Below are 27440 nucleotides of genomic sequence, written 5' to 3' on the forward strand. Positions count from 1 at the left end.
TTTCATATATTTGTTGATTGTGTATCATCTTCTGAAAAGTGTCTCTAACAGGTTCGTATAAATATACCATTTTGCTACATTTTGTTGTGTTTCAGACTTTTGCCTTTAAATTTTGCTCATGTTATCCTTGATATGCATAAGTCTTAAATGTTCATGGAGTTGAATTTATCAATCTTTTTTCTCGTGATTTCTTCCTTTTATACTTAGTTTTTCCCCATGCTGATATTGGAAATAGTTGTCATTTTCCTTCCTAGAACCAAAATCTTTTTGAAATTTGTTTGGGGTATGGTTGTAGGTAAGGATTAATTTAAAAAATTTCTTTGATAGCTGATTGTTCTATACAACTGATTTTATTAAATAACACCTTCTACCACTGTTTATTGAAGTTCGGGGATTGAACCCAGACCCTGTGCATGCCATGCAGACACTCTACCACTGAGCCACACCCCCAGCCTAGCTCTACCAGTGTTTTGAATAAACTTTTCTTAGTCCTTAGGGTTACTATAAAAAAATAACCTGAGTCTGGATAATATATAAATAATATGAATTTCTTTTTCTCACTGTTCTGGAGGGTGGGAACTCTGTGTACTTTAAACTTGCTAGTCCCATTCATGAGAGCTTTGCTTCCATGACGTAATCACCCCCAACCAGAGGCCACATCTCTTAAATACTGTTGCATGGCATTAAGTTTCAGTGTGCATTTTGGAGGGAACACCTCCATTCAAACCAAAGCATTTTCCTTTCAGTAGTGCTTTGGAACATACCTTTATTCTATCCCACTTTATTACTTTCATTGTAGACTTTATTCTGTTTCTTTGATTTTCCTGCAATTTCTTACACCAGGAGAGCACACTTTTAAAGAATTTGTCTTTTACTCTCTGTAATGTACTTTTTCCCCTGAATGTTTTTTTGGTTTCCCCCTACATTGTCTTCCAGATCTTGATCCTACTTGATATTTACTGAGTCGGTTTTTTACATGTTATAACACATGCACTCCTTGTGACAACCCACTGATGTTGAAGTCATAACACTATTTTTTTTTTTTAAAGAGAGACAGAGAGACAGAGGGGGTCAGGGGAGAGAGCGAGAGAGAATTTTTTTTAAATTTGTTTATTTATTTATTTATTTATTTTTTATTGGTTGTTCACAACATTACAAAGCTCTTGATATATCATATTTCATACATTAGATTGAAGTGGGTTATGAACTCCCAATTTTACCCCAAATGCAGATTGCAGAATCACGTCGGTTATACATCCACAATTTTACATAATGCCCAATTAGTAATTGTTGTATTTTGCTACCTTTTCTATCCCCTACTATCCCCCCTCCCCTCCCCTCCCATCTTCTCTCTCTACCCCATCTACTGTAATTCATTACTCTCCTTGTTTATTTTCCCATTACCCTCACAACCTCTTATATGAAATTTTGTATAGCAATGAGGGTCTCCCTTCATTTCCATGCAATTTCCCTTTTCTCTCCCTTTCCCTCCCATCTCATGTCTCTGTTTAATGTTAGTCTTTTCTTCCTGCTCTTCCTCCCTGCTCTGTTCATAGTTGTTCTCATTATATCAAAGAAGACATTTGGTATTTGTTTTTTAGGGATTGACTAGCTTCACTAAGCATAATCTGCTCTAGTGCCATCCATTTCCCTGCAAATTCTATGATTTTGTCATTTTTTATTGCTGCATAGTACTCCATTGTGTATAGATGCCACATTTTTTTTATCCATTCATCTATTGAAGGGCATCTGGGTTGGTTCCACAGTCTAGCTATTGTGAATTGTGCTGCTGTGAACATCGATATGGCAGCAGCCCTGTAGCATGCTCTTTTAAGGTCTTCAGGGAATAGTCCGAGAAAGGCAATAGCAGGGTCAAATGGTGGTTCCATTCCCAGCTTTCCCAGGAATCTCCAAACTGCTTTCCAAATTGGCTGCACCAATTTGCAGTCCCACCAGCAATGTACAAGAGTACCCTTTTCTCCACATCCTCGCCAGCACTTGTTGTTTGACTTCATAGTGGCTGCCAATCTTAATGGAGTGAGATGGTATCTTAGGGTGGTTTTGATTTGCATTTTCTGACTGCTAGAGATGGTGAGCATTTTTTCATGTACTTGTTGATTGATTGTATGTCCTCCTCTGAGAAGTGTCTGTTCAGGTCCTTGGCCCATTTATTGATTAGGTTATTTGTTATCTTATTGTCTAATTTTTTGAGTTCTTTGTATACCCTGGATATTAGGGCTCTATCTGAAGTGTGAGGAGTAAAAATTTGTTCCCAGGATGTAGGCTCCCTATTTACCTCTCTTATTGTTTCTCTTGCTGAGAAAAAACTTTTTAGTTTAAGTAAGTCCCATTTGTTGATTCTAGTTATTAACTCTTGTGCTATGGGTGTCCTATTAAGGAATTTGGAGCCCGACCCCACAATATGTAGATCGGAGCCAACTTTTTTTTCTAACAGACGCAGAGTCTCTGATTTGATATCAAGCTCCTTGATCCATTTAGAGTTAACTTTTGTGCATGGCGAGAGAAAGGGATTCAGTTTCATTTTGTTGCATATGGATTTCCAGTTTTCCCAGCACCATTTGTTGAAGATGCTATCCTTCCTCCATTGCATGCTTTTAGCCCCTTTATCAAATATAAGATAGTTGTAACTTTGTGGATTAGTCTCTGTGTCCTCTATTCTTATACCATTGGTCCACCCGCCTGTTTTGGTACCATTACCATGCTGTTTTTGTCACTATTGCTCTGTAATATAGTTTGAAATCTGGTATCGCTATACCGCCTGATTCACACTTCCTGCTTAGAATTGCTTTTGCTATTCTGGGTCTTTTATTTTTCCATATGAATTTCATGATTGCTTTATCTATTTCTACAAGAAATGCCGTTGGGATTTTGATTGGCATTGCATTAAACCTATAGAGAACTTTTGGTAATATCGCCATTTTGTTAATGTTAGTTCTGCCCATCCATGAACAGGGTATATTTTTCCATCTTCTAAGGAGAGAGAATTTTTTAATATTTATTTTTCAGTTTTCGGTGGACACAGCATCTCTATATTTGTTTGTGGTGGTGAGGATCGAACCCAGTGTCCCACGCATGCCAGGTGAGCGTGTTATCATTTGAGCCACATCCCCAGCCCCATAGCACTATTTTATAGATACAAAAATTAGGAGTGCAGATAGGTTCAGTACTTTGTCTAAGATCACACTAAGCTGAGGATTCAAACTCAGACAATCTGGCTTTAGAGCTCAGGTTGTTAACCACAGTATTTTTTAAAAAAATATTTATTTTTTAGTTATAGGTGGACACAATCTCTTTCTTTTCTTTTTTTTTTTCCTTTTTTTTTTAAAAAAAATGTGGTTCTGAGGATCGAACCCGGTGCCTCAGACATGGTAGATGAGCGCTCTACCCCTGAGTCACAACCCCAGCCCCTTAACCACAATATTTAAGCTTAAATTATTTTGGCAAGTTTCACAAAATCTTTTGTTTAAAAATTGGTTTGAATCTGTATATCCTCTTGTGGAGAACTGGCATCTTTGCAATGTATAGTTTACATAATTATTTTTTTTTCTGAGTTCTACTATCCTGGTCTTTTATATGTTGGAGTTTATGTACTTCAGTAAGGTTCACTAGTATTCTTTCTAAGTTCTGGGTATATAATTAGTTTTTTCTTAGATATCTATTTTATTGGTATTTTATAATAAATGGATTCCTCTCATCCCTTTTTGATGGATAATGAGATAGACCTGGACGAAAAGAAAACTGTTGAGGTAGTATGAATATTTGATATGTAGTATTGTCATTTTTACAATTTTAAGCAGTCTTATTGGGGCTTTGATGTCTTTATTGCCTCAAGTGTCCAGTGTTATACTTTCATTCAAAACATATGCATTTAGTATTCACTGTGTGTTAGGAACTCCTAGGTTTTGGGGGTACAGGAAGCAGTACATGAGACAGATCTTATGTTCTAGTCAAGTTTGGGGAATGTTGAACAATAAATGAGCAGTTGTGTCTCCTCCACTCAAAAATTTTTCTAAGTTTTTATGTTCTGTGGTATGATTTTGGAGATGAAACTTTGTCTTAATTGATAGTTCAATATTTATGTATATATCTGTTAACCATAAAAATTGAACTCCACATTCTGTATGCTCATTTCTTATGTGCTTAATCTGTCAACAGTTGTCTTTTGCTTGAATTGTATATCTGTCAATCTGTCATTGTATTTTGAACAATTTTTGCTTTATGTATTTGATTTTAGGCCGTTTTGACCAAGAGAGCTTCAGTGTGGCTTGTACTGCTTATCAATATAAAAAGGCCTTGTTTGTATTTTTTAATGCTTTTGGCCTGAATCACATTCTGATTTCAGTATTCTTTTTTTTTTCTGATGGCTATTTATGCTTTCTTTTTTTTTCTTTCTTTTTCTTTTTTTTTTTTTTAAACTTTCTGTGTACTTTTGTTTCAGGTATGTCTAGTACATTTTAGGTTGAACCAAAAGAAAGTGCCATTTCTGTATTGTTGGCAATTTCATATGATTCAGCCTATGGTCAGTCATAATTTTGTAGTCATCATGTTTTGACCATATATAAGCATATTATAGTAGGCATACAGTGTGTGTATCAATAATAAGTAGCAGGGCTGGGGTTGTAGCTCAGTGGTAGAGTACTTACCTAGTACTTGTGAGGCACTGGGTTTGATTCTCAGCACCATATAAAAGTAAATATGTAAAATAAAGGTATTATGTCCATCCACAACTAAAAAAAATAATAAGTAGGGCTGGAGTTGTGGCTCAGCGGTAGAGCGCTTGCCTAGCTTGTGTGAGGTCCTGGGTTCGATCCTCAGTACCACATAAAAATAAAAAGTAAATAAAGATATGTGTCCAACTAAAAATAAATATTTAAAAAAATAATAAGTAGAATTTACTGAGTACTTATATGTGTTCTTCTGAGCATATTACTTACAGTCAACTCATTTAATGTTTACAATAGTTCTACAAGGTGGATACATTTATGCTCCTTTTTAAAAAATATTTATTTTTTTAGTTGTATTTGGACACAATACCTTTATCTTATTTTTATGTGGTATTGAGGATCGAACCCAGGGCCTCGCACATGCTAGGCAAGCTCTCTACTGCTGAGCCACAACCCCAGCCCCATATGGTCCCATTTTTATATCTGAAAAATGAAGATATGTAGAGATTAAATAATTGTATTCAAGGTAAAAAAAAAATTGATCAGTGTAGAAGCCATGATTCAAAAATCAGGCATTTGTAGTCTACCCTGGGGCCAATACTGATTAGTTTGGCTTTGATACCTCTTTAATTGCCTTCATTATGAACTCTTAGTAGTAACCATTCTTTTCTCCCTGGTGGTGGTAAAGAAATCTGCAGGGAGTGGTTCTAGTTAATTCTAAAGATTGGGCCTGAGAGTGGAATTTCACATCTTAGGGACTGATTCTAGGAAATTGACTTGTTGACTCTATATGTTACTTATAGAAAAGTGCTGAGATTGTTGTCAGTCACTGTAGTTACAGTCTCTCTTTTTCTTTTTGGTACTGAGGATTGAACTCATGGGCACTGTACCACTGATCTATATCTCTAGTCCTTCTTATTTTTGATTTTGAGCCAGGGTCTCACAAGCTGGCTTCAAACTTGCTGTCCTCCTCCCTCAGCCTCCCTACCAGTTGGGTACAGGTGTGTGCCACCTTGCCTGGCTGGGTAGATATGGTCTCTTGAATAGTCAAGGAATGGCTAGAAAGTTATAAAAGCAAAAAGCAACTGAAAGAGATGGACAATAGATATGAGGTTGCCAGAAACTTGGGGAAGCAGAGAATGGGGAGTGATTGCTGGGAGGTATAGGGTTTGTTTTGAAATTAGCTAGTGGTGATGGTTGTACAGTGTAAATCTGATGTATAAAGAAGAGAAAATAACAGTCTGAGCTTTTTGGCAGATGGACCCTTTGGTGAGGGCCAAAAAGCCAGGAATCTTGACCCTCCTATGAAGGAGGACACAGGTGATTTCTATCATTATTTTATGTTCTTTATTTACATTGATGGAATTTGTGCTTTTGGCCTGTTGATGTCTTTTCATCATTATCATTAGTACAATGCAGAATCCTTTCACATTTATTGCTAAGTTTGGTTTTCTTTCATTATCTATCTAGTTTTGTTCTTGGAATTTTTTTTTTTTTTTGGCTGTGCCAGTATTTTTTTTTTTGTATGTGTCCTAAGTATTAGTAGTTATGGTTTTTAATTTTAAGAAAGTGGTATGTATTTTATTTTTATTTTATTCTTGGTTACATTTTTTTTTTTTTTTTGGTACTAGTGATTGAACCCAGGGGCACTTAACTCTGAGCCACATCCCCAGCCCTTTTTTATATTTTATTTAGAGATAGGGTCTCACTGAGTCGCTTAGGGTCTCACTAAATTGCCCAGGCTGGCTTTAAACTTGTGATCCTCCTGCCTCAGCCTCCCAAGCTGCTGAGATTACAGGTGTACCACTGCTCTTGGCAAATAAGTGTTTTTTTTAATATATATATATTTTAAAATTATCGATGGACCTTTATTTTGTTTATTAGTTTATTTATATGTGTTGTTGAGAATTGAACCCAGTGCCTCACACATGCTAGGCAAGTGCTCTACTACTGAGCCACAACCCCAGCCCACATAAGTATTATTTAAAAAAACATTATTTGTAGCAAAAATTTTCTTTAATTTTTAATAAGTACTCGAAATACAGTTGATCCCCATTATTTAGTAGTTAAAACTCTATATAGTTGCTGAGGACACCAATTTAGTTAATACTGAAGCTAATATTACTTGCAAAGTAAGTACAGGGCTAGGTTTTTGGAAATCTGTAGTCTCAACATTTTTGTCCAGCCAGTTAACACATAACATTGTTTTTTGTTTCTTTTGGTTTAAAGACACCTTATTTAATACATTTTTGATTTATTAATATTTAAATCATGACTGAAGGGTACTTATCTAACACAGATTTTCTCCATATGTACATCTTGTTTTGTGCTTAAGGAATACTAGATAGTACTTCAGTACTGTTCTTGGAGACTGTTTGAAATAGTAAAATCAGAAATGGACTAATTAAAATGTGAAAAACATGGTACTGAATAGATCATAAAAAGGCTACTTGCTGAAGCTGAAGTCAAAGGATTACCTTGTTTGACCTCAGCTGGGAATATGTGTTATATAACTTGTGTTTTGTTACTTGTTGCATGTCTACAGACATGCAAGAACAGGGAAATTAGTCTATAGAGAACTAAGATTGAACAATGAAAATCAATTGTATATGATCATATACCAAATACACACCGTATGCCAAAAGCTGGTTGGGTGCTGTGTGCAAATTGAGCATTCCTAATCTGAAAATCTGAAAACTGAAATGTTTCAAAATCTGAGACTTTTTGAGCACCAGCATGACTGCACAAGTAGAAAATTCCAAAATTCACTTCATGCAATAGGGCACAGTCAAAACAGGTACAATAAAAAATTTTGTGTAAAGTTTCCTTGAGGCTATGTATTTCAGAAATAAAATAATTAAATTTTGTGTTATGCTTGGGTAATCAAGATAGCTCATTATCTATTCACAAATATTCCAAAATCTGAAAATATCTGTAGTCTAAAACATTTTGAAGTTTGGGTAAGATATATCAATATGTATTTTGAGTTCTTCTGATGGGCTTGAAGGTATTAAATTAGGCACATCTGAGAAATCCTCAATGGTTTAGCAAACCTAGAGGTCCCGTGCTTGTAGTCTTTCATGGGAAAAGAAAAAAATATACGATGATATTTGATGATAAAAAGTCATTTGAGCTAGGCACAGTGGTGCATGTCTATAATCCCAGAGGCTCAGGAGGCTGTGATAGGAGGATCACAAGCTTGAAGCCAGCCTCAGCAATTTAGGGAGGCCCTAAGCCACTTAGTGTGACCTTGTCTCAAAATAAAACAATAAAAAGTGTTGGGTGGGTATATCAGTGGTAAAGTGCTCCTAGGTCTAGTCCTAGTTTGAAAAATAAAACAAAGTCATTTGATTTCTTTTTCTTAGTGTCATTGATTCTGTGTCTTCTTGGGCAATGATTGAGGCTCCCCTGATGGCTGATCTTGGTTTGATCAAATAGTTGAAGAGAGTAACAGGGGAATATTTTAGTTTCTTCCTTAGTTGCAGGAACCAAGTCTGGTTGCCAGGCTTCTGAGCTTTTGTGTCCTACCTTGAGTGTGTCTATGCTAGACCCATCAAATTGAGTAGTTTTTTTTTTTTTTTTGTTAATTTAGTGCTGTTATGTAAAATATAAGCAGTAAACACTAATTTGTGCCCCTTCTTATAATTTCTCTTTGTTGTGTACTTTGGCCTACATTTTTTTAAAGTTTTTTTTGTAGTTATGTTTGGACAGAATGCCTTTTTTTTATTTTTTATTTTTTTATAACTTTATTTTTTAATGTTTATGTGGTGCTGAGGATCGAACCCAGTGCCTCACATATGCTAGGCAAGCATTCCACCACTGAGCCACAACCCCAGCTCCCCCGCTCCCCCTTTATTTGTTTATTTTTATGTGGTGCTGAGGATTGAACCTAGTGCCTCCCACATGCTGGGCAAGCACTGTGCCACTGATCTACAGCCCCAGCCCCTTTGGTCTACTTTTATAGTTACACATTATGTGATAACAGAAGAGTATAGTACTTATCAGTTCTTGAAAAGGTTATATGTTAGTGAATATATTTCTCAATTGAAAATTTCTAGATTCTGCATTTGTCTCTGTAACTTGTAAAAGAAATTTATTTCTTTTTGTCTGTTGTCCTTTCGACATGTCTCCCACAAATTCCTGTGTAAATGCAGAAATGTTCAGGTTGGAATTGATCAGATTATGAGACCTGTAACCTAATCAGTCCATTCTAGTTGGAATGGAATAAGTTGACAGTGCCTGTAGGCAGGTGGGGCATGGCTGAATGAGGTGGGTCACTGTGGGTGAACATTGGAAGGGATCAGTTTCCCTGTGGGCCCTGCTACTTCTCTCTCTGCTTCCCAGCTGCCATGAGGTGAGCAGTGCTCCTCCACCATATCCATCTACCATATCTTACCTCGGATCCAGAGAACTGGAGTCAGTCCAGTATGGACTAAACTTTGAAACTGAGCCTAGAATAAACTTTTCCTCCTTTGAGTTGTTATTGTAGGGTATTTTGATCACAGCAACAAAAATATGTCTAATACAGTGTCTCAACTTATTCATCCTTATTGTCTTTCTTTTTCATATACAGATAAATTCTGAAAATAAATAATTGGCATGTAGAATTTTTAGAGCTCGGGGATCTTGGTGATAGCTAGCCTAACCCCTTAATTTTCAGATAAAGAAACCAGTGTTTTTAGAGGCTATATACCTTTTCCATGGACATATTGAGCCAGAAGGAAATCTGGATTTTTTGACTATTTTATATGTTTTGTGCAGCATGATACAATACAACCCTGATACTACATTGCCTTTCCCAAATATTAGTTGGTGACCCAAGATTACAAAACTTAAAAAAAAATTTTTTTTAGACCTTTATTGTGTTTATTGATTTTTATGTTGTGCTGAGGATTGAACCCAGGGCCTTGCACGTGCTAGACGAGCGCTCTACCACTGAGCCAAAACCTCAGCCCCACTTTTTTTTTTTAAACACCAGAAAACTGAGGGCTATAGGTAATTTTTTTTTTTAAAAGTACGTCATGTGATGGATTTTTTCCCCCTTTTGTGCATAATCTCTATGTGCTGGTCATAAAGGTGATGTTTATTCTTAAAACAAATTTATGAAACTCTAAATTGTATAGCTGACAATCTTGGGATTTCTAGGCCAGTGTCTACATAAAGTGCATATTTTTATCAACCTTAACTCCTGAATAGATTTTATGTAAAATTATAAAGCAGAAAACCAAGACAAAAACGATGATCTTCTTTAAAAAACTTGAATACATTCTTTTTTTTTTTTTTAAACCCTTTATTTCACTTGTTTATTTTTGTATGTTGTGCTGAGGATTGAACCCAGGGTTTCGCATGTGCGAGGCCGCTGAGCCACAACGCCAGCCCCCAACATTCTTTTTTTTTTTTTTTTTTTTTAAAGAGAGAGAGAGAGGGGGAGAGAGAGAATTTTTTTAATATTTATTTTTTGGTATTCGGCGGACACAACATCTTTGTTTGTATGTGATGCTGAGGATCGAACCCGGGCCACACGCATGCCAGGTGAGCGCGCTACTGTTTGAGCCACACCCCCAGCCCCAACGTTCTTTTTTTAATGTATTTTTTTTAGTTGTCAGTGGACTTTTATTTATTTATATCTACATTTATTCATATTTTATTTATTTATTTATTTATCTATGCATCTATTTATTTATTTATTTATTTATGGTGCCGAGAATCAAGCCTAGTGCCTCACATGTGCTAGCTATACCACTGAGCTACAATCCCAACCCTAAATGCATTCATTTTTGAAATATTTTTCATTTATATTATTGCCTATAAGGTGTTGCTTAGTAGGCGTCTGAACTACAATATAATACATAGGTCAAAAAATTGTTTTTCCACAACTGAGTATACCTAGAATTGAGTTTTAGTATTAGGTGGATAGCTTATTGAAGTGCATTTTAATTAAGTGGAATATAAATAATATGGAAACCTAGATTTTTAAAGATCATAATTAAAGATATATTGATATTTTCTTAAAAGATTTATTAGTTGCAAAGTTAGCTTTTTATCTAATCTGAAGATAGTATAATAATACTGAAGAAATTTAAGAATAAATTGGTATGATAATGTGCCGCAGTCTGGCTGGGCACAAAATCACGAGCCACTCAGACCTTGTAGATTCAAACAGCAACTCTTTATTCTCGAACTGTCACTGGCACTCTACACACAGGTTCTGGGCAAAATCCACACTCTCCACCAGGCTCTGAATCCCAAATACTCTCTGAATCCCGCGAGAACTCAAGGAGAACTCAAGGGAACTCAAGGAGCGGGCGCACCTGAGGCAGCAGGATACGCCCTATTCCCAGCAGGATACACCTTAAACCTGGAACCTCCCTAAACCCGATCCGCCCTAGTCCTTGAGCAAGGTCACTTTACATGCAATGTCACTGCAAAGGACCTGGGTCATGCCATGCGTCATTCCTACCTGGCAATGGCTCTCAGCATCAGTGCTGAAAGCTTTGATGTCTTATGGAAACACTTTTTTAAGTTCATGATTTTATGTATCAATAAGAAGGAGTTTGTTTCAAGCTATGGACTGAATTCATATTTTTTTTTTGTTTTTGTTTTTTGCTTGTTACTTTTGGGTCTATTGGTTTAGGTCTGTTTGCTTGTTACATTTTAGGTCCATTGTGTATTAAATTTTGGTTTAAGACCAAGCCAAATTACTAAAATCTCACCAGTGAAAGTGACCTTTGGAGGTGTGGGCCAACTGGAAATAAAAGTCTGAAAAAGTAGTATTAAGAAATAGAACAATTTTTTTAATATATTTGTTGATTGATTGTATTTCTTCTGAGAAGTGTCTGTTCAGTTCCTTAGCCCATTTATTGATTGGGATGTTGGTTTTTCTAGTGTGTTTTGAGTTCTTTATACATTTTGGAGATTAGTGCTCTATCTGAAGTGTGTGTGGTAAAAATTTGGTCCCATTCTGTAGGTTCTCTTCCCCTCATTGATTGTATCTTTTGCTGAGAAGAAGCTTTTCAGTTTGAATCTATCCCATTTATCATTTCTTGATTTTAAAGAAATGCAAATCAAAACTACTCTTAAGTAGTTTTAGGGGCTGGGTTGTGTCTCAGTAGAAGAGTGCTTGCCTAGCACACGTGAGGCACTGGGTTTGATCCTCAGCACCACATAAAAATGAAATAAAGATTTGTGTCCACCTACAACTAAAAAGTAAATATTAAAAAAAAAAAAGATTTCACCTCACTCTAGTCAGAATGGCAGTTATCAAGAATACAAGCAACAACAAGTGCTGACAAGAACATGGGGGAAAAGGCACATTTCAAACATTGCTGGTGGGGGGCTGGGGATGTGGCTCTAGCGGTAGCGCGTTCGCCTGCACTGCATAAAAAAAAAGATGTTGTGTCCGTCAAAAACTGAAAAATAAATATTGAAATTCATTCTCTCTCTCTCTCTCAAAAAAAAAAAAAAAAAAAAACAAAAAAACATTGCTGGTGGGACTACAAATTGGTGCAGTCACTCTGGAAAGTAGTGTGGAGATTCCTTAAAAAACTTGGAATGGAACAGCCATTTGACCCAACTATCCCACTCCTCAGTCTATACCCAAACGACTTAAAAACAGCATACTACACTGACACAGCCACATCAATGTTTATAGCAGCTCAATTCACAATAGCTAAACTGGAACCAACCTAGATGCCCTTGTATAGATGAAAGAATAAAGAAACTGTGGTATATATACAAGATGGAGTATTTCTCAGTATTAAAAGAGAATAAAATCATGGCATTTGCAGGTAAATGGATGGAGTTGGAGATCATCATGCTAAGTGAAGTAAGCCAATTCCAAAAAACCAAAGGCCAAAGAATGTTTTCCTCTCATTAGTGGGTGCTGATCCATAATGGAGGCGGGTCATGGGAGGAGTAGAGGAACTTTGGATTGTGCAAAGAGGGAGGGAGAGTGGGAATGGGGGGTAGGAAAGATGGTGGGATGTGACTGGTCATCATTACCCTACGTGTGTGGTGTGTGTATGATTGAGTGAACGGTATTACCCTACTTTGTGTACCAACACAGAAGTGAAAATTTGTGCTCTATTTGTGTACAGTGAATCAAAGAGCATTCTGCTGTCATGTATAACTGATTAGAACAAATAATTTAAAAAAAGAAATAAAAGACATGATAAATATTTTTTAAAGTAAGGGCTTTGTGGGTGGAAAAGACTTGATGGATCTGATCCTAACAAAGGGAAAAAGCCTACAATGCTCTATTTATAGTGAAATACACCAAAGGAATTTATTGTGAGGAAGGGTTCCTCAAGGTAAACAAGAAGCCAGGCAGTGTTGGGAAGTTGGCCTGATTGAGGACTTATCACTTGCTCAGTAATTGTTCCTTCTCCAGGGAGCTGGTGCCCCAGGCTAGTTGGGCACACTGGTGTTTCTTTCAACCTCTGGGGAGTTGCTTTTGAAGGTAGGGCTGTTAGAGGCAATAAATTCTGTGGTGTCACAGAATTCTCTTTAAAGAGGACCTTTGCCAAGGCAACAAAGCCATCTCACATGGGTGAGATTTTCTTCACCTAGAACTGAGAGTTCTCCAAGGGGCTCCCCTTCACTTAGAGATGGCTCAGACAGAACTGTGGGCACAGTTCATTTGCGCTTCCAACATGAAAACACATTTAAAGTCTCTGTTCAAGTTTTGTCTACTGATGTTTCATTGACAAAAGTAAATTTCATGGCTAAGCACAAAATTATTAGGGAAGGGAAATGTGTTCTACTTAATTCTAGTGAGAGGTGTTACAACATCATGTGATAAGAGGCATAGATGTTTAATTTTGTAACAGAGTAAAAAAAAAAACACAACTGATAGCAATAATGTATTATGCTACAATTATCTGTAAGTCTCACTATTCCAATACAGATTTTTTTTCTTGGTACTGGGGATTGAACTCAGGGGCACTCGACTACTGAGCCACATCCCCAGCCCTATTTGGTATTTTATTTAGATACAGGGTCTCACTGAGTTGCTTAGTGCCTCACTGTTGCTAAGGTGAACTTTGAACTCTCATCCTCCTGCCTCAGCGTCCCAAGCCACTGGGATTATAGGCATGTGCCATGTGCCTGGCTCCAACACAGATTTTTTAAATGAAAAAATTTCTTGTATTATGTTATATTTTAATGACATAGTCATATTATGTAGCAATAATCATAACATGCTCATCATTTTAAATTACTTTTTTTGTCCCATTATGGCTTCATGTTTTTATAAGACATTCTTTTATTGCTTTTAAGATCATCCTTTCACTGTAATCACTACTTGTATTACCCACTTTTCCCCTAGAGTTGTTTCAAAAAAGTCTTTTTCTCTACTTTCTCCCCTTTCTTTTATTTTATGGTTCTGTACTGCTTGGGAAATGATTATCAGCTTCAGATTCTTTATATTTTCTTCACCTAGGTTTCTTAAACCTACTATATGAAAACTGTACTACTCTTGACAGCCTTTTTTTTTTAAATACTTTTTTTGGTTGTAGATGGACACAATACCTTTATTTATTTATATTTATGTGGTGCTGAGGATTGAACCCGTGCCGCACGCATGCCAGGCCAGCGCGCTACCACTTGAGTCACATCCTCAACCCTACATGTTGCAATTTTGTAAACATATAACATGCAAAGTGGGCAAAACCCTTAGAAGACAGATGAATGCACTTGAAGGGTTTTAAAAAGGAAGGATATTCATATGCATTAATAGAGATAAATGATGGCTAGATAATTATACTAGCCTTGAGTGTCTTTTTTCTTTACTTTGATATTCTTGGTAACTTTGATTTTTTTAAACTTTTTTTAAGTTTTTGATGGACACAATATCTTTGTTTTATTTACTTATTTGTTTGTTTTTTTATGGTGCTGAGGATCGAACCCAGTGCCCCATGCATGTGAGGCAAGTGTTCAACCACTGAGCTACAACCCCAGCCCTAAACTTTGATTTTTGATAAAGTTGGAAAGTAAGTTTTAAAAGTGTAACTTGAAATGGGAAGGAAATTATTATTTTGCCAAGAGTAATAGTGTCATCTAATGGCAAAATAGAATATTGCAGCCACATTTATATGTGGCAATGAAAAGAACCCAAAATTGGAAAGAGAAAAAGAGAATATTTCTGAGGGGATTTTATGCATGGACTTCTCTTGATTTACAGGGTCCGGTAGTTTTTTAGCGTAGCCTTCTTTTCACATTACCCATTTGGTTAACTGTACATATTGTTTAATATTTAGTTATTTTTTGTTTTCCAGGTTTTTGCTCATACAGTTTGCTCAGAGAATTGTTTCTACTATCTTTCTTTAAAAAGTTATCCTTACACTCCCTACAGTTTCTCAGTCATATCTCCCCCCACCCCTGAATTGCTCTTTTTGCTCACTAGTTAAGCTTTAGGATAGCAGGCTACCCCTCCTTGTTCGCTCATATCACTCCAGGGCTGAGCAATCTCTGCTACATAGTATATATCTTCATTCAGAATTAGTTGTGTGAGTATTTGAACTTCTGGAAATCAAAGAGTGTTGTTTCTACCAGGATAAAGTAGGGATTTATCAAGAAAACAGGGTTACTCTGTATTTGATTACTGAAACATTGTTTGCTATGTAAGTGTAATATGAAAGCCTTCCTTTTTTATGTGTTTACTGTTAAGTACTGGTAAGGGTCTATGTGTTTGGAAAAGAAGAGATACATGACTTAGAGTATTGAATTCTATATTAGTTAACCTCAGTTAAAAGTACAGTATTTGGTCTTGAGGACATAGCATTTTAAAAAGCATTTGGAGTTTATAAAATAATCAAAACGATTTTCTATTTTTGGGTCTTGCTGTGTTGTCCAAGCTGGTCTCAGATTCCTGAGCTCAAGTGATCCTACTACCTCAGCCTCCCAAGTAGCTGGGACTGCAGGCATATACCATTGTGCCCAGCTGAAGTGTGCGTGTGTGTGTGTGTGTGTGTGTGTGAGAGAGAGAGAGAGAGAGAGAGAGAGAGAGAGAGAGAGAGAGAGAGAGAGAGAGAGAGAGAATGTGTAGGTGTTTCTAGTATCATATTTAATTATTTGCTCTATTAAAAAAGCAGTCTAGGGCTGGGGCTGTAGCTCAGTGGTAGAGTGCTCGCCTCACGTGTGGAAGGCACTGGGTTCTATCCTCAGCACAACATAAAAAATAAAGGTATTGTATCCATCTACAACTAAAAAACATATTTAGAAAAAATATTTTTAAAAAAGTCTAAGAGAAATAAGAGTTAAATAAATAGAGGTAAATATTTTTAGTTGAGATGTGGGTAGTTTGTATGTTTTACAGGGAACAATGTGGTGGTTCTTTTATCTGGAAACTCAGAAAACTGAGAGTACATTTCCATTATGAGGTCCAGTCTAAGAAGGTAGTAATATTCCTAATCTTGAGATAATTAGCAGGATTTTTCTTCACATGTGCCATTTTTTAAAGCTTTATTAGTTAATGTTTTTATTTAGCTCAAGTTTTTAATCATTGGGTTTTGTTGTTGTTTGTTTTTTGATCCCTGTAGTTTGGCCAGGTGAATGTGGGAAAGAGAAGTTCTCAGAATTGAAATGGAGGTCAGAGCTTCACTACAGAAGGTTAGTGGGTCATCTGATTCTGTGGCTACACTGAACAGTGAAGAATTTGTTTTGGTTCCTCAGCACACAGATGATACTTCTACAAAAGATGATGAGAAACCTCAACTGAAGGTATTTTTTTCTTTTCTAATATGGCACTATTTAAAATTATCATTTTTTGAAGCTCTCAGGAGATTATAAAGATCTAAGGTTTTTCGCAAGTATAGACCTTGAGAATAAAAGACCTTGAGAATAAAAGTCAAGGTTTGATTTATCCAGAGACTAATTATTTGGTTTGGGGATTTTAAAAGTATTTTGGTCCAGATTATTTTTTCCTTTCATTTGGAATTTTAGGAGGAGGAAATAGAAGGGAAAATAAAAGAGAAGGGGTGATTGGCAAGTTAAACTTAATGGTTAAATCTTACATTAATTTATCTGGTTGTTTTTGTTTCTCTTATGGGTTTTAGAAATTAATTACATGAAAGTCATGTTTTTCTTTAGAGGCTTTTTCCCCCTGTTTTTCATGTTTTAAAGGAGCTGGTAACATTCGGGTAGGTGATTTAATAGTTGACTTGTGAATATTTATTCTAAAAGTGTGTTTTACATTTTTAGCAGTTAACTTTCTATAGTCCTTTTTGTCATTTTTGGATTGACTTTTTTAAGTCAGAGAAAAGGAAGTGATAAACCCAGGTGTATGTACATGAAAACTGTATAATTGTCCTTTAGAAAGAGGAATGGAAAATAGCCAAAAGTGCTATTTATTATTTATGACTTTTACTTAGTAGTAAGCATGGCATCAAAAGTGTATTAACATATCAGCTCAATAAAATAACTTGTAAAAATGAGATTATTAAATATTCATTTATATTATGTAAAGAACATATAGTTTTAAAAAAATAATGTTATTATACTTTTTATATATTTATCTCATTTATTTTTATGTAGTGCTGAGGATTGAACCCAGTGCTTCACACATGCTGGGCAAGCGCTCTGCCACTGAGCTATAACTGCAGCCCTAAAGAACATGTTGTTTTATTAGTTTATTCAAATGATCATGGTTTTACTTTTAGGTTTCTGTATTTTTAGCATTGTGTGTTTAAGATACTTATTTATTTGGGCTTTTTGCCTCACCTGCTTTTAAAAAGAAGATAAAGTCAACTTAAATTTAAGGTAATTAGCAGTTCTTTTTGGCAGCTAGCAAACAATTTGTAAAGAAATTGAAAATATGTTTATACCACGATAAGAGAGATGATCATTTAAGTGATATTTGTAGCAGGTCCTTTTTAAACTTATCTGTTTTTTCTTTAAAACACATAAATTTAAGATTATGTGATTTTTAGGATGTATTCCTTAAAAAGAAAGGAAAAGCAACCTCTATAAATAAGATGTTATGTCAAATGTAGTTGGAAATTGTGAAACTAATAATCTGCCTCTTATTTACTTGATTTTATTATTCAGGATTTTAATATATCTATGTGCAATGAAGTGTAACTGTATTAACTCTTACTATTCAGTAACTATATCTTTAAATATTTAGATTGTTTTTATTCCATCTAGAAATTAAAGATTTTCATGACATTAATCTTCAAAACTATAATGAGATTGAAACAGTTGTCTTGCTAAATTAATAGATAGTTTCTAATGGTGATGAACAACTGGAAAAAGCCATGGAAGAAATTTTGAGAGATTCTGAGAAGGGACAAAGCAGTGTTGACTGTCAAAGTTCCACTGAGATTTCAGACCATTCATTTGGAGATATTCCAGCCAGCCAAACAAATACACCATCTCTTCAGTTAATTTTGGATCCATCTAACACAGGTACTGTAATTAAACTCTTTGAAACCAATCAAATGGAAAGAGAATAAAATGATAATGAATATTAGCAAACAGTTTTGTTTTACAAGATCAGGACCAGTGGGCTTTTTGTTCTGGTTGAGAATTTCCACTTTGGTTTTTGCTCATATATTTGCCTTGAAATCTGGACTCAATAGTCTTTCACAATAAAGAGTATGTTTGGGTCCTAATTTTCCCTCCAATATTTGACACATGGTCGATCTTTAGTACTTAATGAACAAATATTGGTCAAATACTGAACAAATATCAAACTCTTCGGTATTAGAGAATTCCATTTTCTTCAGTTTGGCTAGTCTTATTTTAAGCTAATCATGGTAAAAATTATAAGTAAAATAGCACATCAACTTTATTGGTGTATTTAATAATAAATACATCTATGTGTGAGTAGGATTTGTACTATAAATACCAGCTTTGAGGTTAATATGCTTTGGGGTGGGAAAAAACAAACAAAACTTAAACTGACTCCAACTTCAGCTGGCTTAAACACTAGAGATGTGGTTTGATCTGAGTCTGGGGTTATTTTTATTTTTTATTTTTTGTAAACTACTCAGCTCTGTTTTCTTCATGTTGTCCTTCTCCTTAGTTGACTTCCCTCCTTGGCCACTAGCAGAAATTGGTAGGTAGGGTTAGGTGATCTGTTCATGCCAGGTGGCAGAGAGAAAAATTTCATTCTTTTACTAATGACTAAGTTCTGAACCTCATTCTGATTTTACCAACTGACCATTTTCTAGTGATCAGGGAAGACAGGTGTAGGCCTTACCTTTAGATTCCTCAATAAGTCACTTTGACAGAGGGGATGGGATTATTCAAATTGGCTTAAGGTACTAGCGATCCCTTTTTTGAATCTTGGTATAAGGTAAATATAGTATAGGCCAAACTGCTAATCAGTGGGGTATGATGGGATATGTATATATGTAATTACAAAGCCTACTATGGCAAAGATGATTCAGCACTAAAATCTGTCAGTGTGATTTACACATAAATATTGAGAAGAGAAATATTAAATCAGTAGACATAGAAAAAATAGCAGACAAAAATCAAGATCTTTTATGTATATTAGATACATAAAGTTATGTCAAACTGAGAATAGAAGAAAATTTACTTTACTTGGTAAATGATGTCTATCAAAATCATGTTATATATTTTATCCCTCAGATTAGATGTATTCTCATTAAGATGCATCTGAACAAAGTGCATTAGCTCTTTGACACTGTGTTAGCTGTCCTGTTCTCAGTATTCCTGTGCTGGAGACTTCACCCCATGAAAGATGACTGGAAAAAGAAATGACATCTGATGATTAGAAAGAAAAAGATTGGCAGAATTATTCTCATAATTTGGTAGGGGAAATGATGGATAGTCAATAAATGTTGTTGGAGTAGTTGTTTCTCTTAAAATAAAATTAGGTTTTTAGTTTATATACCTGAATTATTCCTAGTGAATCAAAAATTTAAAAGTGGAAAAAATGTGGACCAGGAGGTGTAGCACTATACTAGAGCTTGTGCCTAGTGTGTTCCTTCTGGGTTCAATCATGGGGTGTGGGTTGGGGGACAAATTTCTAAGAAGAAAATATTGGAATATAAGGTGACTGACTCATAGTGGGGTAGGGAAGGGGAGTGTGGGAGGAATAGATGAACTCTAGATAGGGCATAGGGGTGGGAGGGGAAGGGAGGGGGCAGGGAGTTAGCAATGATGGTGGAATGTGATGAACATCATTACCCAAAGTACATGTATGAAGACATGAATTGATGTGAACATACTTTACATACAACCAGAGGTATGAAAAATTGTGCTGTATATATGTGGTATGAATTGTAAAACATTATGCTATAATTTATTTTAAAAAATCAATAATAAAAAGAATAATGGAGAAGTTTTTTTTTTTGTGTGTGTGTGGATCAGGTAGGAAAAATCAAACCAGAAAAGGAAAAGATAGTTGCATTTTATTTTATTTTTAAAAATGTTTTTATTAGTTGTTCATGGACGTTTATTTTACTTACCTATCTATATGTGGTGCTGAGAATCAAACCCAGTGCCTTGCACATGCTAGACAAGTGCTCTACCACTGAACCACAACCCCAGCCCAGATAGTTGCATTTTAATAAAGAAAAATTTAAACTTCTTAATGAGAAAGATACCATAAATATTGTTAAACAGCATATGTTTTAGTGATTTGCGAGAAAGACTTAACAGATTTTAGTGTGTAGACATACTTGTGACTAGATTTAAGATTAGGAGGACCTAACAGCATATATATTTATATGTGCATATAGATATAAACATATACACATAAAATGACTTTATCAAAAATATAACATTAGGAACAAACATTACAAATTATTCTTTTTTCTTGATTAAGGGTACATGGGAAGTTGTATTATTTGTTGCACTTTGTTTTGTCATTGAATTCCTTAAAAATCCCAAAGCATACTGGTAATCTGTATTCATATAGTTATTTTTTAATATATTCCTTGAAAGGAAGAAGTGCCTTTTGCCTTTTACTGTAACACTAATGAGTTATTTGAATGAATTAGCCTTTTCAGTGACTTAAGATATATGATTCTTATTTCCGAGTATATTCTGAGACTATCTATTGTGCATCTTTTTATATTCTCAATCCCCATTATCCCAAATACATTTTAAAAAATGTATCTTTTACTGAATATCTCTGTTGGTAAGAAAAATTTCCTTTGCTTTACAGGTAAGTTTTCTGTATTTATTTTCTGAGTCTGTATTTTTGGTTTACATATTGAATAAAAGAACATTTCTGCTATGTTTTCATAGTTGAAATCAATACCATTTTTGCCAATAGCATTATGGTTTGTTTGAAATGACAGCTTCAGTGGCAAGAAACTGCCTAGAAATGAGACTGAGGTGGTCTAAACTAAACATTAAATGTGTTTTTTTTTGTTAGTTATAAAACTATATTGATGAGAACTTTGGTTTAAGCATTTTGATACCTTGGTTGTTTTCATTTTGTGTTTTTATACCCTGGTTACTTAAGTTCAACTTTAGTAGCAAATCATTCCTGGTTTAAATGTGCTAAAATACCATTTGATTATAAAGATGGGTATTTTCTCTCACTTTCTTTGTTATTCTTTTCATCATTCTACTGAAGAATGGATGAGACAATTGAATATGATTTGATTAGTACTGAATTCTTATTTATTTAGGTGAAATTGAGCACCTTACATTTGTTTGTGATTTTTGTCATTTCTATAAGGTTGGCTTTACTGAAAATATTTTTGCTCTTTGCCTGCTTAACTCAGGATTTCCATGAGTCATAATCTGATAGTTACTAGTGAATTTTGTCTACATGAAGGTTACAGTTATGGTACATTTGATTGTGCCTAGTAAAATGTTTATCATCGTTATTGTTATCAATATTGGAAACTTTGAACCTGGGAATCAGATCAAATAAAATGTTTCGTCTACACCTAGTAGTTACAACGTATCTGCTTGAAATGGATGTGGGGCAGGATGTAGGACCTTCATCTTCATTAAATCACCTTGTTGGACCTCTTAGATTTCTATGGAATAATGCCCTATAAAAAGCATTTATACTCTCTTATGCTGCTGATACAGTAGCTGGGGACCAGAGGAGTTAAGTGCCTTATTTAGGCTTATACAGCTATTTTATAGCAGATGTGGGATGAGAAATCAGTCCTTTCTGCAACCCAATAAAATGAACCTATGCATAAATTAAAAATATTGGTATATAACAATAGCTCAGCTTTAACTTTCTTTTAGAAAACACTTATGTTCTTGTAGTTAAACTATAAAAATTTAGTTTAATGTATTTCCTATTTCCAGTATATGATTTAGGATCTATTTAAAATCCAGGTTATGAATTTATTAAATAGTAGATACTTTGATCTGTTTTTTTTTGGTGAGCATAATTATTTTGAAATTTATCAATGTTGATGCATGTATCAAGTTTTTTTTTATTGTTGAGTTGTAATCCATTTTATGAATCTATTATGTTAAAGGTCTCTGGGTTGTTTCCAGTTTTGGGCTAATCAGTAAAGCTGTTGTGAATATTTGTGAACAAGTCTTACAAATACACTTTGATTTCTCGGGATTAATACCTGGGAGTGGAGTGGCTGCTTTATATGATAGGGTCTTGCCAAGTTATTGAGGCTGGCCTCAAACTTGTGATCTTTTTCTCAGCCTCCTGAATAGCTGGATTATAAGTGTGGACCACCAAGCTTGGTGAATGTGTTTTGTTTCAAATCTGTTGCCACACTCTACTGTCATGTATATCTAAAAAGAACAAATAAAAAGGTATTGCCATAAGTGTGTGAGGCTGTTTCTGAATCTTCTGCTTTGTTTCATTGCCTGATATGTCTGTCCTTTTTAAAAATTCGTGCTGTCTTGATTATTGTAGCTTTATAGTAAACCTTAAAATCAGGCAGTATTCTCTTTCAAAGTGTTTTTGACTATTCTATTTCTTTTGCATTTTCATAAAAGTTGTAAATTTGGGGTTTATCCTGATATATCTTGGTGAATATATTATGTAAACTTGAAAAGAATGTGTGTTCTGTAGTTTCTGGGTTTTCTATAATTGTTAGATCAAGATGCTTGTTAAATCATCTATACTTTGTTGATTTTCTGTTTAGTTTTTCTATGCTTTATTGTATAGTAGTTTGAATTGTCCAAGTATAATTATAGATTTGTCTATTTTTTCATTTGGTTCTATAAATTTTTACTTCATGTATTTTAAAGCTCTATTTTAGGTAGATAACTCATTTTTATATTTTCTGGGTGAATTCACTCATCATTATGTAATATTTTTTTCTTTATCCCTGTGTATTTTCTTTGTTATGAAGCCCATTTATTTTCTACTGATATAGTCATTGCAGCTTTCTTTCAGTTAGTATTTATCTAAATTTTGTTTGATATATTTCATTTCTCTTTGAGCATTTGGCAAAATTATACTTGTTTTGTATTGACTTTGGAGTGTTTCTGCTTTTTTACCCTTCAGAAATTTCCACACCCAGACCATCTTCTCCAACTGGACTATCTGAAGAAGATAGTGTTTTATTTAACAAACTGACCTACTTAGGATGTATGAAGGTTTCTTCCCCACGTAATGAAGTGGAGGCTTTACGGGCAATGGCAACCATGAGATTATCCAGTCAGTACCCCTTTCCTGTTACTCTGTATGTGCCAAATGTTCCAGACGGTTCTGTGAGGTAAGCTTTACTTTTCTTTTTCTTTAGATATGTTCTAAGTCTTTTGAGTGTTGTGAGGGTATTATATCATAAATTCAATGTAGGACTTACTGTGAATTCACTTAATTCTCTGTAGACATGCAAAGTACATATTATTTAGGCTTACACTGTGTTCCTGTTGATAAGGGATATTTGCAAAATTTTCCTTAGGACATGTAAAATACTTGAGATTTATATTTTTCTATTTTTCAGGAGCAAGAAAATCTGACTTTAGCCTTTAACAGTCATTCAAAGAAGTAGAGTGATGACTAAGTTCTTTGTATTGAAGTAATAGCTATAAAATTTTACATAGTATTGATTAAAATGCTTTGAGTTTTTCAGAAGTGTCTTATAAATTATTTTTATAAAGTGTTTTAAAAATTATTATTTTCACAGTATCTCCTAAAAATGCCAAAATGTATTTTAGTGTTATTATTTAGTTTCAGTTTTACCTTAACAAAGACTTAAGTGTTGTGACTTGCCTCTATTACGATTACTGACAGTTACCTCTGTATTACTTCAGCCCATCCTTTAGTTTCTTTGTTTGAGATTTTGAAATGGTCTTGAATGTTTAGATCAGTCCAAGGCATAAGATGTATGTAGGGAACATCAGAGAATTATTTCTAAATCCCTCAAACTACTTTTACATTCTGTGTTCTATTGTTGAGTCTATGTTTGAAATTTCCTGACATTTTTCTGGGCAAAGAGTTTTCAGTTGAACAGTAACTTGAGGCTTAGATGAACTTAAAGGTAGTGCTCTGAAAAGAAATGGATTTTCCAAGATGATCTGTGCTTTTATTCTAGTATATGTTATAACCAGTGATAACCAGTGATAGTATTTTACCTAGCCATGCCTGCTTTGCTTTGGAGTAAACGAGTTAGATCTTAGGAAAATAAGAACAAAGAAATTGTCAAAAGAAGATGAAGAATTTATATGTGTATGTGTAAGGTTTGCAGGAATATATAGATACTTTGTTTTCTAGCATTATTATTACCAATTTATTCTTGTGATTTTAAGATAGTTATGTTTATACGTTGTACATTGATATAGTAAAGCTGTCCTTGTTCCTTGCTAGTAACATATTTTATTTCATTTTTCATCACTCTTCTGCAGAATCATAGACCAATCCAGCAATGTGGAGATAGCATCTTTCCCGATCTATAAAGTGTTGTTCTGTGTTCGTGGACACGATGGGACAACAGAGAGCAATTGCTTTGCATTTACAGAGAGTTCTCATGGTTCAGAAGAATTTCAGATACATGTTTTTTCCTGTGAAATTAAAGAGGCAGTAAGTATAATATAGTATAGCAATTTGCTATAGAGTGGAATTAAGGTAGTATTTTTGAATTCTTAATTTTCCTGATAAGTACATTATATAAATTTGGAGATTGCTTCTAAAGACAAAATTTATCTTGATAATGGCATAGAACTGAATGCTAAGTCTGATTTATCTATACAATAAAATGATAATTCTAGGTAGGACACTTTCACAATTTAGCAGGAATAAAAGAAAATACCACTTGATAAATTGTCGTACCACCCTACCACAGTAGCAATTGCTTATGCTCAGAAAGGATGAATATTTTTTCACCTTTCATTTTGCTCAAGTAAATTGGTCTGTGTGATTTAAAAAAGTGCTTATAACAATACCTGTGTCTCTCATAGTTGCATAATTACTTTCACTTAGATATTGCACTAATATTGTTTCATAGATCTCTGTGGTTTTCACTAGTGATTATTTGTTATCACTTGGAGGCTGTATTTTGCTCTGGAAAGCTAACCTAATTAAAAATATAAATGCTCACATACAGCAGGGGTATCAACTTATAGTCTTTTGAAGATGCCAGTAAGTTCATAACAATTAACTATTGTATATTCTTAGGTTGGAGAAGTAGCTCAGAATCAAATGGTTGTAAAATACATGGGGAAATATTCTTTGCTGCATCTCTTGAATTGCCCCCAAATTAAAAGAAGTATTATTAGGAGTTTATTACTTGCAATAATTTCAAAGGCATTTTTAAATGGGATTGGATGGGCAATTTTGAAAATATCAATTGTCAGAAAATGCTAAAAGCAACAGTTATTTCTAGTCCCCATTTACCATGAAATATGCACAAACTATTGTAATAACAGTTTTGAGAGTTTATTTCTGGTTACAAATTTAGAATGTATAGAAATGTAGATCTATGTAATTTTGATAAGAAGCACAATGGATATGTTAATTCTTATGCCCTCGTGATCATCAGTTTGTTTTATACTAAAACAAACATGTACAGACACATAATTTAGATCATAAATATATAAATTTTCTGCCACAACCTATGCTTTGTATAAGAAGTTCAAGTTTTGTGTTTTGTTTTTCAGATAGGCCTTATACTACTTCATCCTGACACTTAGGTATCTATGTATATTTCCATTTCTTGCTCAAAAAGATGTGATAGATAGGAAAGTGAAATGAGTACAAGTGTGTTGCTGGTGTGCCTGGTACACAGTAGGCATGCTTCAAAATGTGTGAAAGAATACATGTGTGTTTTGTGAGTGAGGGGGGCTGTTTCTGATCCTTATAAACTCCACTACAGAGGTGGGGAAGCAGATGGTAGAGTCCTGGCATTTCATGTTGGCAGCTGTCATTTAATACACCTGTGTGGTTTCTGGATCACTGGAGCCCAATCTCAAGAAAATGAACTTTGAAGAACTGGACCACCTACTGCTTGGAGAAATAGAAATGCTGCTATAGGAGGAAATTGAAAGGGACCTTGCTGCATTTTCCATAACTGTGATGGTATGAAACTCTCTTTTGGATTATAGTATCTACTTGTTTCTGAGTTGGAGAAGTGTGTCCCCCCCCCCCTTTTTTTTTAAGAGCTCTGACAGTGGGTAATCAGTGGGGAAAAAAATGGGGAATTCTTAGACTGATCATGATAAAGAGTTTTATTATATATCTAGAGCATTTATTTGGTACATGATTTCCATATTTAGATGACATTTTTGAAAGTGTTATACTGTGGGCCATTGGTGGTAGGTAATGTAGAGTGTTTGAAGGAGAAGTATATACACACACAGTGGTCATAGAACCTTATTGTGAGATTCATTTTGAAATGAAGACTAACCCAATATAAATGTAGTGCTTATGCCAGGCATGTGCCAAGCACATACTCGATACTCATAACATCCATGGCATACATATTTATTTAGAGCAGTCCTACTTTATGCCTACTGTCTAGGTCAATTGCCAATATTTTCAAAAGGGTTGTGGTTTTGAATAATGAATTGTGTAGTTACCTTTTGTTTATCCCCAGGCTAAGGGAATGAATAGTAGAGCTGGGTTTGAAGTTAAAGTCATTCACTCTAAGGAGTTATATATTTTCAGCAACAACTTTCTTGTTGCTTAAATATTACAGAAAATGTGAATTTTTGTCTTTCAGTTATTTTTTTCTTTTTCTAAATATTGTTTTTAGTTGTAGATGGATGCAGTACCTTTATTTTATTTATTTCTTATGTGATGCTGAGTATCAAACCTAGTGCCTCACACATGCTAGGCAAGAGTGCTCTCACAGAGATACAATCCCAGACCCCTCAGTTATGTTTATAAAGGGATTTATGAGGCACATATTTTGCCTTCCACATATCTTTGTGGTTTACTCAAGTTTTTTATAGAAGCTATCAGCATCATCTTGACTTCCCTAAAAAAATAATTATAGTTAATCCAAATCCATTTAATTACTGGTTATCTGGTTCCTGGAAATTTCCTGTTTTGTAATAGAGGGACAATTGTAGTCTTCAGTAGTTAAGTCCCTTCTGGTGAGTACAAGCAATTGGCTTAGATAGCCTAGGAGCCATGTGACAGGTATTCTTTTGCTTAAGTATGTACTGTGTGGCAATGCCACTGATTTATTTTCCTTTTTTTCCTCCCCAGAGTCCCTGGATGACATCTATAGAGGTTTTTCTGTTAAAGGCAAGAAGATGAGTTTTTCAAGCAGGAGTAACTGCATGGCTACGATTGTCTGCTGTCACTGTGATGCTGTCACTTCATTGTAAAAATCTTCAAGCAGCAGGCACCAATGGTGGCAGAAGGGGATCCCAGTGAGGGTGATGATGGCTCTC

The 27440-nt window shown here is 34.7% G+C and overlaps 1 protein-coding gene across 19 annotated transcripts in view; it reads left to right on the forward strand.

Moving 5' to 3' along the window:
• The window catches only part of Rabgap1l (RAB GTPase activating protein 1 like), a 581968-nt gene that overhangs the window by 30312 nt on the left and 524216 nt on the right, over positions 1-27440 (forward strand). For 10 of the 19 annotated variants that reach the window (XR_013426383.1, XM_078022342.1, XM_078022343.1 and 7 more), the window contains 4 exons: positions 16223-16403; positions 17903-18089; positions 23107-23317; positions 24450-24624. Coding sequence is in view for 18 of the 19 variants with exons in the window: in XM_078022342.1 (XP_077878468.1) it covers positions 16236-16403; positions 17903-18089; positions 23107-23317; positions 24450-24624 (741 nt within the window). In the remaining variant the exon portion in view is untranslated. Of the gene's footprint in view, positions 1-3027; positions 3101-10197; positions 10218-16222; positions 16404-17902; positions 18090-23106; positions 23318-24449; positions 24625-27440 lie in introns of those variants that run through there. The other 9 variants (XM_078022351.1, XM_078022349.1, XM_078022350.1 and 6 more) reach the window with 5 other exon arrangements.

The sequence above is a fragment of the Ictidomys tridecemlineatus genome, chromosome 10 (assembly GCF_052094955.1).
Source record: "Ictidomys tridecemlineatus isolate mIctTri1 chromosome 10, mIctTri1.hap1, whole genome shotgun sequence".
NCBI lineage: Eukaryota > Metazoa > Chordata > Mammalia > Rodentia > Sciuridae > Ictidomys > Ictidomys tridecemlineatus.